This window comes from Schistosoma mansoni, chromosome W, assembly GCF_000237925.1.
Source record: "Schistosoma mansoni strain Puerto Rico chromosome W, complete genome".
Lineage (NCBI taxonomy): Eukaryota > Metazoa > Platyhelminthes > Trematoda > Strigeidida > Schistosomatidae > Schistosoma > Schistosoma mansoni.
This window is the reverse complement of record NC_031502.1, coordinates 33,323,543-33,337,390: the sequence shown is the minus strand read 5'-3', so window position 1 is coordinate 33,337,390 and position 13,848 is coordinate 33,323,543. Positions and strand designations below refer to the sequence as shown.

The window sequence follows — 13,848 nt, the reverse complement described above, 5'->3', positions numbered from 1 at the left end:
CATGAGGCGAGATCGTGGATGCGTACTGCTGAGGAGTCCCATAATGGGACGAAACTGCCCGTCCAGTGCTTCCAGGTTTTCCCTGGTGGTCTAGCTTCAACTGACTCATGATTTCAACTATGAAAATACTGAAATCTCCACAAAACCCCTTCTCTTTACATTAAAGAATAAAATGGTTGTCCCTATCTGAGTTCTCATCCACTACATATATTTTGTTTATTATTTATTATGTGTGTGTGTATGTATGTTTGAAAATTCTTTGACAAGACGCTTTTTTTAAAAATTTGTTTTCTTTTATCAACAACTATTTAGAATAATCGTGGACAAATCAATTATGAGTCTTTAACTGAAAAACAAAAAAATAAATTACGTAATTCTGTACTGAAATATTTAAATAATGAAATGAAAGATTTAGAGGTAAAATGCATTGAATTAATTTTAATTTGCTTATGATTTTTTTAATATTTATTTATATTTATAATCATAATTCCTTTTATCAGAAGGGGTTTTGTGGATATTATAGTAATTTTACTAGTTGAGATCATGAACCAATTGAAGCTAGACCACCATGGAAAACCTGGAAGCACTGGACGGCCGTTTCGTCCCATTATGGGACTCCTCAGCAGTACGCATCCACGATCTCGCCTCATGAGATTCGAACCCAGGGCCTGTCAGTCTCGCGTGCGAGCGCTTAACCACTAGACCACTGATCGTGCCGGAATCCGATGGTGTTAATGTCTAACTTCAACCAATCGACGAAACTGAACAACACATCCACCATTGTCTTCAGTGAGTTACTATCTCACAACAGACCTGGTTGAACTCCAATGGTCACTGCTTCTCACTAGAATTCAAGGAAATACCTCATGGAGCCAGTCATATTACATAACTTATGTATACACTATCGACCAATGTAATTTATTACCCTCCGAATCAATTATAAGCTTATAGAGTTGATTAGTTTTGTCTGAATCATTTGGTAATGTAAAGGTTAAAAAAGTCTGAAAAATGATTTAAATAAAGAAATGGCGAAAAAATCAATGAAACTTGTAACTATTCACTACAGCATTAGAAGTTAAAAGGGATTAGATATTGAACAAGTTAGGTAATAGTTTCTAAATTAATAATTATTAACACTCGAATGATATTTAAAGTGCAAAACCTTGTTAACGTTTATTTCTTCTTTATACTTTCATATTGTGTCTACAGCTTGTATTTTTTTCATATTCATATTTTAAAACTTTGTAAAAATGATGTCACTTTGAATCATTGTTTTATTTGTTTTTTTATTTTTGTTCCTCTTGTCGGCATCATAATTATCATAATACGTCTAGACGTTTTAGGTATACTAGCCTATAAACTCACTTATATTTAGACAAAACCTATAGTATCTAAGCAAACAAAGAGTGGTTTTTGAACATTCACCTGAACATCAGTTACTAGTATATATGACCGAGAATGTTTCCTGTATACAGACTGATAAATGATGAGAGAGTGTATTAGAATTTAAATCTAATATTAATTTGTGGGACATCAAAGAGAACACTACACCATAAACTGATTTATACCTACAGGGCCTATAACTGAGTTTAATAGAAGCCATAATTGTAAATAAGTTAAAACTATGAGTGCTATTAGTTATTATGACATTCCTGCATTCTTGAAGTTACAGTACCACAACTGATAGGATAATCAGACCTTTTTAACAACAAATCTACGTAATAAAATTATTATGTACTAAACAGCAACTAAGTTGGTGTAATAATTTTCGGAGTTCTAGTGAGAAACCATGACCAGTGGGATTCAAATGCGTCGGTAGTGAGACAAATATAACCATCAACAATAGATTACGGTAGAACAATATTGCGAATTAACGAAAATGTGAAACACAAACCATAAGATGCTAACTCAGTAATCTAAAAATTAGGCCTGAATTTACTGAATTTGATCCATGTATTGGTTGCCGGTGTTTACTGCTGAGAAGTCCTATACTGGAATAAAACAACTGTCTTGAACTTTCTAGTTTTCAATGGTTGTCTAACCAAAATCAGTCCTTATTGTATAACTCAGATTTAACTATGTCTATAACGCTATGTAATAACTGCTCTGACACTATTTTTCAAAGTTAAAGTGATGAATTGAGTTCTAATCTTGAAACTGTACAGAAAATATAATTTCCCACTGTTAATTATACATGGTGATATGTAATTGATTTTTGACAACTGCTCTGTTAAAAAGCTAATCAAATTAGTTAGAATTTGATTTCCAATACATCCATATTCACCTGAACCAAGATAGAATTCTTTTATCTACTAATAATTTGATTTCATTGAAATCATGGACAGATCTTAGTTAGAGCACTATTAAAAATATGGAAGCTTTGAACGGTCCTTTCTTCCTAGTATGAGATTGCTTAGCAGTTCGTATCCATCCTATGCGCGGAAATCGAATCCTGGACATTTGATTTTGTTCACAAACTCTTGCCTTCTAGACCACTGAGATAGGATCATGATTTCAATGGAATTCAATAATCTTCACAATCCCATACTAGAAAAATAAAAACATTGATTACTAATGTATTTCTTTCATTGTCAAAATCTTACAGGTTGTAATCATATTTTATTGACAAAAACTAATTAGTGGTAAAAAGTGTTTTATTGTCTATTTTGTGAAATATCAAACTGTTAACATATAGTTAAGTTTTCTTTGAAAATAATCCTAAAAACCTAGTCAACTATTGCTAATTGTAGATACGTTTAACTGTGATTTCATATTTATAACATACATTCCTTTCATTTTCCCATAGTATAAAACCTTCAGTGTTTTCTCCTTTAAAGTTTTCAACTAATTTATAATTAGTTTCGTTTAGTCAACATATAATTTTGTAGGGGGAAAAAGGACAAATCAATAAATGTTTAGTTTAATATTGAATATTTCTAGCTATAAAATATTTTCATTGTCCCAAATGCTTCAATGTTAACATGTTTGAATATGAAGCTGAATGACAAAGGGTCAAATCTGCCATGGAGCATCAATTCCTTTGAGATGTCAGGTATACCTTGTTAACAAATGCCAAACAACATGGAACTTAGGTTCAGGATTTCCTGTTGACTACTTTAAATCAATGGAGAACTACGAAGGCCATCATCCAGAAGATACAGGTGTTTATCAATAGTTATATACGCAAAATACTTTTGATCTGTTCGCCAGACACTATCAGCAACAACCTACTGTGGGAGAGAACAAACCAGATTCCAACCGGAGGAGGAAGTAATTAGGAAGAAGCGCTGGAAGTGGATAGGACACACATTGAGGAAAGCACACAACTGCGTCACAAGACAAGCCCTCACATGGAACCCTGAAAGCCAAAGGAGAAGAGGAACACCAAAGAACGCATCACATCGGGAAATGGAGACAGACATGAGAAGAATGAACAACAATTGGATAGAACTAGAAAGGAAGGTTCAGGACAGAGTGGGTTGGAGAATGCTGATCGGCGGCCTATACTCCATTGGGAGTAACAGGCGTAAGTAAGTAGTAAGTAAGTAACCTTAAATCAAAACCTTAAATCTCTCGTAAAATAAATTACAGTTTGAACTAATTTCTAAGAAGAGATTGTTGATTGTTTTTTTTATATCCCTTTTCTTCTCGAATAAAAAAATATTTCGAATGAAGATTGTTAATCTTCAACAATTGAAAGAAACATTTAATATATTTAAACAAATTACCAAGTAAGTGAATTTAATTGTAAAATTTTGTTTTACTATTACTTTTTCTTATACTATGTAAGAGCGTATTTTATACAATAATCTAAAATGATCATTTATTATTTTCATTGAACATTCAACTCAACTAAATTATTCCAAAGTTAAACCAAAGTTGGGTAGATATACAATTTATTACTAAATAGGAAGTCTATGGAGATAGTTAAACTTCCTTATTTATATCATAGGTTAGTGTTAGTTAAATAACTATTGAATACATGGAGTTACTGTCAAGATGGTTTATCTTTTTATGAGACTCTCCATGGGTGTTCTTCTACAACCCTATCTAGGATTGAACCCGAGATCTTTAGGTCACGTAGTGAGTACAAAAAGTTTGGATCATTTAGTCGATATCTAATTGTTTAATTGTTTAGTCAATTCATTCACAATATCGCGCAAACATCTCCCTGTATAGTAATAATGATACCAGTATTATTAATGAAAATAATAATAACATTATTAATAATAGTAACAACAGTAATAGTAGAAATAATAGTTTCCACACTAGTGAATTATTTACAAGGAATAATTCCAGGAGTTGTGGTGAGACGTCGTGATCAGTGGCGTTTGTCCAAATCCAGTCCAAAGCAGATACCCACGGATGACTATGAAAGATCATTGCATAATATCATGAACTGAATTAAGTCAAGTACATAAACATCAGATGCTTGCCAAATGGTTTAAAGGCTAGACGATCTCTTCACAGGAAATTATGGTTCTGAGTTCGAGCTCAGGTGGTGTTGTGAATGTGCATTATTGAGAAGTATCTTGTTAGGACGAGATGGCTGCTTAGCACCTTCTGGTTTTCAAAAGTTATTTCACCAAGATCAGTTCGTCAACCATATATTACTGTTTATTAATTGAAAACCTGAAAGCTGGTTCCAATGTTGACGAATATACTTTTTTCACCGCAATCTACCGGTGACAGTAAATAATCTCCAAAAAAAGAAATGTAGGTCAGCCAAATTTCCAGTAATTATATCGATAGTCGGTAAAAAATGAAATATTGAAATTATTGTTTAGAATTAAGTGACTAAAGTCAATAGAATGAAAATTATGAATTACTACTGACATGAAAATTTCAGACATGAAAATGAATGAATACATGTTATATCACACAACTGTTAGTAATAACCAACTACATCAGTTAAAGTTGTTTAAAAACCCAAATCACGATTAGTTTGTTTTTTCTTTCTAACATTGAAAAAGAATTCTTTTAAGTTTTCTTCTGTTGGGATGATCCTGAAAATTTCTTGCAATAGACATGACAGGTTCAGAAAACATTAAGAAGCATTTTATCCAATCAGTGTTTGATTAGAAGTTTTGTTAAAAATATCGCGAAAATGAAAAGTCACATGTAGAGGTTCTGATTGGCTGATTACTACACTGCTACTATGTTTAGTAGTATTCTAGAATTTTCAGGAAAACTCAAGGACTTCTAAAACACGATAAATACCCTATATTTTCTATACATAAATGAACCTTTGGAGTAAAGTGCTTCTAGTATTTTGCGCCTTTTCTCTCGTGCTCAAGTCGCTGTGTAGTTCTAGCTTGGGGGTTATGAGATTAGCTTAGGATCTGAGAATAGCGTTAAATCAGCAAGACTTATCATCATCCTCTTCTTACCTTTCTATCATTGTTTAAATTGATAGTCTATAATCTGGTAAACTAATAACATCTTTTAATCATATTGTAGTGAACGGAACACTAGTTGGAGACAATCGACTGTATTTAGCAAAAGCTACAGACTATCTCACTAAATTCTGGTAACCATACAATGAACAGTTAATTTGCAAATTAACAACCACTTGTCTCAATCTTCACTGTTTCTTCTCTAATTCCATTGTTCATGCATTTTCCTACCGGTTGCACTTCATTTCAGTTCTTCCCTCATCCGTCTTCTGCCAAAATACATTCTATGTCCGACCATTGCCATATACTACTTATATGGATATAAGTAGACCACACCACAATATTACTACTATTTGTTATTCCATTTATTTTTAAATTAATCAATATGAAATCAGAGTATATACTGACTGTCCACATTATACACACTACCAGGCTAATTTAATTAATGAAGTAAATAAATATGGTTCCTGTTTTGTTTTATTCAATCAACTAATAGTTATATGTAACTAAAATTGTTTAGTATATTTTTAAAAAGCTTAAAAGTTTATTTCCTAATTCATATTATATATGCATGAATGAAATTATAAATTTTTAAATAAGGTTACAATTAAACTAGGTAAAAAAAGTGAACAGTTTATTTAGATACATCATCATGGTTACTAATTAAAAAGTTGAATGGAATATCATTATGATTGAACTTTTCACAGATGAATAAAAATTACTGTTTTTGTTCCAAAAGAATGTTCTATTTTTTAAACAATAATGAATAAGTATAAGTAATGAGAAAAGAGAATGACACTATCAGACTGTTAGATGGAACAGTGAACTAAAGTTTTAAAACAATGTTAAAAAATTCATTTTTGTATTGGTCATTTGCATCCTCCCATTGAGGTTTCAAACTGCAATTGATCAGTCTCTTACAGTCATATGTGCATTCTGTGTGGATCACCATGATATTGTCTTAAGTCACAAGAATTATAGATTGAGATGATAGAGGTTAGTAGTAAAATCCAGGACGCGTATTTTGTCCAATTTTGAGACTCGTCAGCCGGATGCTTTTGCATCCGTGTTGATGTTCACTGTTGGACTCGAACCCAGTACCTTTCGCTTAAGACGTCATCATGTTATTCACTTAGCTACTGAGTTCAGATAACGCGATGGCGTTTGAGGCGAACGATACTGGGTTCGAGTCCAGGGGAGAACATCAACTCTAGGATCCAGATACATCCAGCTTACGAGTCACAACTAGGACGAAACGTAAGTCCCGGATTTCACTGCTAGGCACCATCCATCTCTGCTTATAATACTAAGTAATGTAGTAGTCACAATCAATAACTTTGAATATTCCAAACAATATTAATTTAAAATGTTTATATCACAGACACTTCTAGTATATGATGCAAAAATTCATTGGACTATCTGGTGCCTCTTTAGACTTTCTGAGCTTCATTTGTCGTCCATATCGGCGAGTTAATATTTTTTTCACATTTCTGTAGTTTGTTTAAATAGTTTTATATATGACAGAATAAAAAGTTGACATTGTTTGGATCAACATTTCTGTATTAACTCATTATGAATTTTGGCCAGATTAAGAGGTGTGGACTTCGTTCAGTGTGATGTTTTAGAGTCAATATTCCTCTTGTTAATTCAGTATAAACTTGCGTAATGGTAACTGCCATGGTTCCTGTTTTCAAGTGTAACCATAAAGATCACAGAATCGCAGTAGTTCCTGATTGTCAAGTATAAGCAGTAAGACCGAGGATTCAACACAGTCAATTCCTACAGAACGGTGATGACCCGTGCATACACAATAGTGAAGACCATTCACGAAATACTTTTTCCTCAATAAGTATTGATAATCAGTTTTAATGTTAGTTTGTTGAAGTTATCTGTCAACTTGTTTTGATTCTTATGCCAAAACACAAAAGCTGAAATCTCGATTGTGACTGATTCTTCAACATAGTTTACATCTGTTGTGAGTGCTAAAAATTGAGACAGTCTGTCCTGCGTTGTTCTTTTTCTTCATGGTATTCAGAAATGACACAAATCTTTAATGGATATCATGCTTTAAGATATATTTTTTTTAGAATTCTAATTAGATAAATGAATTAATAATATTTCATTTCTTTTACTTTGATTATTTTAGCTAATGAGGTATCCATAAATTAATCACACGCACTGAACTTCCGTTTTGTGTAACAATTTATTTTATTTGCTCAATGTGTATTTCTGTAAGATTAAATTTTATCAGTTATATGTTTTTCCTAGTCAGCCATGAATACCGGTAAATGATATAATAGTAAGTAAAATGAATAGAATTCTTTTTTTGTTGGGGATGCTGGATCCCTAGAAATCACTCGGTAAACGTCTTATTTTTATAGTTTTATTTCGGAAATTTAAAATTCTCGTTTTTTCGCCAAAATTACCCATTTTTATCTTCAGATTGTATTTCCCACTTGGAAAGGCTCTAAATACCTTTGGTTCATTGTCTCTTATTATACGCTAATTTGTGACGTTTCCCAAGAACCTTTTAATACTGTATATATATGCTTGAGTTGTATGATTGTTTTGTTGATGCTTCTGGCTGCTTGTAGAATATACAGTTTCCTCATCTGATCCCGGTCTTCTCTTTCTAGTTAGCAGGGCTGGGACTCATTGGAATAGTTTAGGTTGACTTGTCATTGTGTGGCTGATCTTTCGTTCCATAATCTCTTCAAACGTAGTTATTTTGGTAATATAAATGAGTGTGCTCAATGGTGTTTTTTGTTAGTACTATACGAAAACGTTAGAAATCCTATAATAAATTATTGTATACCCTAATGGAAAACTGTTAATATTTTTTAACATAAAAATACCATTTGATTGACAAATTGTTTTTTATGAAATAAAAGAGTTGAATGAAAATTTGCAAAAACAAGCTGAGTTCAAGTGAAATTTAGTTGATAATTGTTTAATCTAATACTCTACAAAGTAAGGGACTATTAGTAGTTTTTTATTTTAGAAAAAATTGTTTAAAATACTTGATAAGAATCAGAAGGGGATTTGTGGAGATCTCAGTATTTTTCGAAGTTGAAATCATGAGTCAATTGAAGACAATTGGCGAATGGTCGCTCTTGATTCGTGGATCGGTTGAAGTTAGACATTAACACCGTTGGATTTCGGCTCAATGGTCTATCAGTCAAGGGCTCTGGCTCGAAACCGGTAGGTCCTGGGTTGGAATCTCGCGAGTGCGGGATCGTGGATGCGCACTGCTGAGTAGTCCCATAATAGGACGAAACGGCCGTCCAGTGCTTCCAAGTTTTCCATGGTGATCTAGCTTCAATTGATTCATGACTTCAAACTTGATAAGAAATTCCATCTAAATTCGAACGAATAGTTTGACAGTATTTGGGCGCCAAGTTGATGTGAGACATTAAATAGGAAGAATATATTTGTAAAATTTCAGAGAATGAATTTGAAGTAAATCTAACGTTATCTCCTTGAAAATGCTTAGACCAGATTGCCAGGCGGAACGTTGGATTTACTTCAAGTTCATTCGTTGAGGTTTTACAAATAAATTCTTCCTATTGAATGTTTAAAATACTGTTTTAAGATATTTTACAAATTTTTAGTACAGATCTGTAGGCAATTTTACATAGATTTATTCCAATGATGATGATGGTCATATTATCATCAGAAGTTCCACACTAGAGAGAAACGGCCTTCCAGTTCTTTTAGGTTCACCATGGTGGTCTAGCTTCAATTGACTCATGATTTCAACTATTAAATTAATATAATCTCCACAAAACCCTTTTCTGATAATGTTCATGTTATTGTTTGTAATATCACCAAATCTTAAGCTAGAATATCTTATTCGAATAACTTTAACAGTGTTTGTTTCCGAAATAAGAAGTTTATAGATCTTTTCAAAGAAGTTTCTTTGTTATATTCAACCACTTTAGGAAAAATTACCAGACTACCTTAAAAAAATATTTATTATTGGGTACTATGTTCGATTTGCTACAGTTCAATAACCATAAACAGGTCCTGGTTCTCGAGTTTCAACATTACTTACTGAATGAGAAGTAATGACCGTTTCGAATTATAGATTTTTCCTTCATGTCAGTCATGAATCTACTAACTCAGCTACTGTGCAAAATAAGAGAGTACAATGTATTGTTACCAAGTTTAAAACATGCAGTGCAAGTTCATAACATATCCAAAATAAGAAGTCCCAATTTGATCAGTTACAGTCTTATTGGTACGAAGTTTAAGTACTAGGTTTATAATTGATTGACGATTATGTTGGAACGAAATAAGAAGTATCAACAGTTATTACGTCAAATTAAACGTTAGAATCAGGATACTATCAAAATATCATGAATATATCATATAACAAATCCTCAGTAAAATATTAATCATTGTAATTCATGAGAGAATACCTTTCATAGTGTACAAACTAAATTTATTCCCATATTCATACTAGAGACAAAACTTAGCTGTTCAACAGTGGGGAAAACAAGACTCGAAACTAAATGTATGCCAAACATCAAGTCACACAACTTTACAACACAAAGTGATAACTAAGGAGTATTGAGTAAAGTTAAGCTGCCATTGCATAGAGTCAAGATAGTCACTAAAATTTTTCGGGGGAATAAATCATAATTTCAATATAAAAATAAGAGTTTCTTGTTTATCCTCAATCATCTGATTGCTTCGATTGATTGACATAGTTAATTTTATTTATATTTAGAACATCATGTCACTGAGAAATTAAATTCCCTCCTTGAATATGTTTTCTCTTTTGGCTTAAATGATTCATTCCATGCTAACAACTATGTGTGATTCTCAGTAGAACGAAAAAACAAAAATCCCAATGAAGTTCTAATGAATTTCATTTAATCAGTCAATAAGAAAATATGACCTACATAAATATTTCCTTTGTTTAATATTCACCCAAATCATTTTTGTGTGCAATCATGACAAAATTAATCTCATCTATTTAAACGTGATATCCTGTTGTTGAGACTTGTCTGATGGCATCGATTTTCTTTCTTTAGTTTTAAACACTAAACAAACAAACAATTATTAATGAATTTCGAATTAAAAACATTCCTGTTTCGATTTAAAAAATGAATTCTCTTACCATCGGATTTATTCTCAAGCTACCTAGTTTCAAACACAGTTTCTTCATCAGTAATAATCGAACAATATATTTTATAAGGAAAGATGGACAGTGGTTAGTAGTGCAATCCAGGACGCGCGTTTCGTTCTATTTGGGACTTGTCAGCTGGATGTACCTGTATTTCAGAGTTGATGTTCACTCTGGGACTCGAATCCAGTACCTTTCGCTCCAAATGCCATCGCGTTATCCACGCAGCTACCGAGTCCTGATAGCTACCTGTTTGTGCGATGAGATGAAGTTTAAACTCACTTGATGTTGTTTACTTGTAACTTCCCAAACGCGTTAGCGTTTGAAGCGAAAGGTACTGGATTCGTGTCCCAGAGTGAACATCAACTCTGAGATGCAGATACATCGAGCTGCCGAGTCCTAAATAGGACGAAACACGCATCCTGGATTCCACTGCTAGCCACTATCCATCTTTGCTTATAATTGTATTTTGTGTTGTAACTAGTTATATTTTGATTGTTTGTTGAAATTTGTGTATCGTATGAATCATTGGGTTTGATTTACTTGTCTTATCAGTAATCAACATGTGAAAATTACTGAAAGTAGAGCTAATGATAAATAGTGAAATTGGGTTGGATTTTCATCACAGACTAGCTTTATATTAATGAACTAGTTGAAAAAAAGGAACACGGAATCATAGTTTTAGACTAATTTACTACTCTTCACTGACGAATACCTACAGACCAAGATATGAAATTGAATGAAGTCAAGAGCAATGACACATGAATTGCTCTCCTTAGAACTGATAACATGAATTTGTAATCAACTGATGAACTGCTAGTGATAATTATACTTTTTACAGTCCAGGAATTGATCATTATATTTTGATAAAGAAACAAATTCTTCCTGTTTTCCAATTACTTATCGAATTTATACTAGTATGTGTTGCTCGATTTCAGTTGAGACATGGGTTAGTGGTTAGTGCATTTGAATCTCGGTCATTAAGTCACATGTTTGAGCCCCTCTTCACCTACTTTTGTTTTGTCAACCAGTTGATACCGCTAGTCATTACACTTAGAGTGTAGCTCGAAACTAAGTTCACGAATCCATAATTTTTTTTAATGTCAGTCGTTACTTTCTAAATGATACTCTATCGAGCTAAACAACTACTTACCGAAATATCATTTCTAATTAAAGTCCATTATGTTTTGTTGTTTCTATCAGATTATTTTCAGTAATGAGTAATAAACTGTAGTAGACAAAACAACTTTAATTTGGTCGGAAACTTGACGAGATGCGTTTATTTTTTTTCACAACCAGTCAACAGGAAGGTCAAAAGTTTAGTTTAATTAACTATTTAATAATATTTGACTGGAAGGTGTTATTTATGCACAAACCTTTCCTATGATTGTACGACATTATTTGGTTTTTATGAATGGTAAATATTTTTATATCATACATGATAATCCTGACAGCTGTTCCAAGCTTTTTGCATTCTTGTTAAGCTAAAGCTTGATTCAGCATATATATAAATATATAGTCATTTCTGTTCAGTTAGTATTCATTCCTTCATTAATGATCATTCGTAACCTTACATTAAAAAAATTATTAGCTAAAATTAATTTTCAATTGTCTGGATTCCAAGTCCGTTGCAAGCAATGGTTTAATGAAGAGAAATACAAACTCTATATAACATGTTACTTAAGATGTATATTATGCAAAACATCACGTAATGAAAATGTTTTAACTACAAAACTAGGCCAGAGAGAAATAACCGTTTATTCGTTATTATTTTGAAAACAAATCCCAATGTTTTCCCCTCCGGATTTGGCTGTTGAACAGTCAGTTAAAGCAAGTCTAATTGAATTATTTAACATATATAGAGTGCTGAGTAATTACCTGGTGTATTTAAACAAAACGATAATGGTTTTCATCGTTAATATTACATCTAGACTTCATCTTTTGTTTTGATAACTTGTTTATTCATTATACGTAACCATAAATGCTTGTTAGTAGTGTAAAACTTTGTAGAGATTGTTGAGTTTCGTAGTTAACATCATACAGTGATTTTAATTAGGCAAAACCTGTAAACAAGGAAAAATAATAGACAGCTGGTTTGTTCTAGTAAACCATTGGATACAAAACTGTGCGGCTTATAAGTGAAGTGCTCACCTTCAGACCGTATGTATTGGGCTCAATCCTGGATGACAGCGTGGAGTCCCACTATTGAGGAGTTCAATAATGGAACGAAACATTTTTCCAATGCTTGTTAGTTAATGCTTCTTGTCTAACTAATATCATTGTTAATGTAAACTATAAAAGTTTTGAAATTTAGCAAAAGGTAAAGCAAAATATTGAACTGGTTATTGATAAAAGTTATCAACATTAACGGGATTTGAAGGTTATTCCATTTGTGGAATAGTTTATTAATGTGTCAATTAGTGAGGAATCCTAATAAAGTGTTAAAACGCTGTTTTATGTCTAGTTTGATACTACTCATAAGTAGCTGTCTAGAAATCTACACGGAAATAAACCAATTATTTCGATAGTGTAATAAGAAGACCTTTTATTTTTATATATAAATGTTCGTAACAAGTATATTTGTGATTAGGTTGTTCGAAATGTATTGCCTGAATATATCACATAGTTCTGATAATCTTCGTCTTCTTATTACACAATCGAAAATTAACAAAGGAACTAATTGCTTTAAACTAATTATTTCCAAAAGAAATGTTTTTTTGGTAACATCAGTTACCTTTGAAATACGGTTTTACACGATTGTCGCCGTTTAAATTATCAACATAATTTCTAATCAAATAAAATTCTGAACTGACTGGAATCCTCTGTCTAAAGGAATGATAATAATGATAGTCAACACTTTGTTTGGCATTAAATGTTTGGTTATAATAAATATCTCACTGAATTAAATGTGTTGAATATATGTTTCATGCATAAATTCCAAGCAATCGTCTTCTGGCTTTACAAAGCCCAAAGCCATGTGTCTTTGTGTTTCTGCTCAAATATCACAACAGTTTACAAGGATTTTACAAAGTGGTCAAAGTACTTTGTTATGAATTTAAAAAATAAAGAAGGCCGTATGATAATTTGTTGTGGCCTTATGTCCAGCTTTTATCACAAGAGTTATCCGCCAATCGAAATACGACTTGTCTAATCTTAACACTGTGCCGTATCAATGACGTTCAACTGGTATGAGCAGTCCAGTCTTCTTATTGGTCCCTTGTCCGCCTAGCCCTTCCGATTGAGTCCAGATCACCAATTACAGCTTCCGCTATGCGAATCATTTATTTCAAATACACTCGGTTTATATATCAGACAGACAGA

At 32.4% G+C, this 13,848-nt stretch overlaps 1 protein-coding gene across 1 annotated transcript in view; it reads left to right on the top strand.

Annotated features, from left to right (window-relative positions):
* Smp_018120 (putative kif9) overlaps nucleotides 1–13,848 on the top strand; it is a gene marked incomplete at both ends in the record, with an annotated part of 58,452 nt that overhangs the window by 36,814 nt on the left and 7,790 nt on the right. Inside the window, 2 exons of the mRNA XM_018789437.1 lie at nucleotides 313–417; nucleotides 3,676–3,731. Coding sequence (XP_018654881.1) covers nucleotides 313–417; nucleotides 3,676–3,731 — 161 coding nt within the window. The remainder of the gene's footprint in view (nucleotides 1–312; nucleotides 418–3,675; nucleotides 3,732–13,848) is intronic.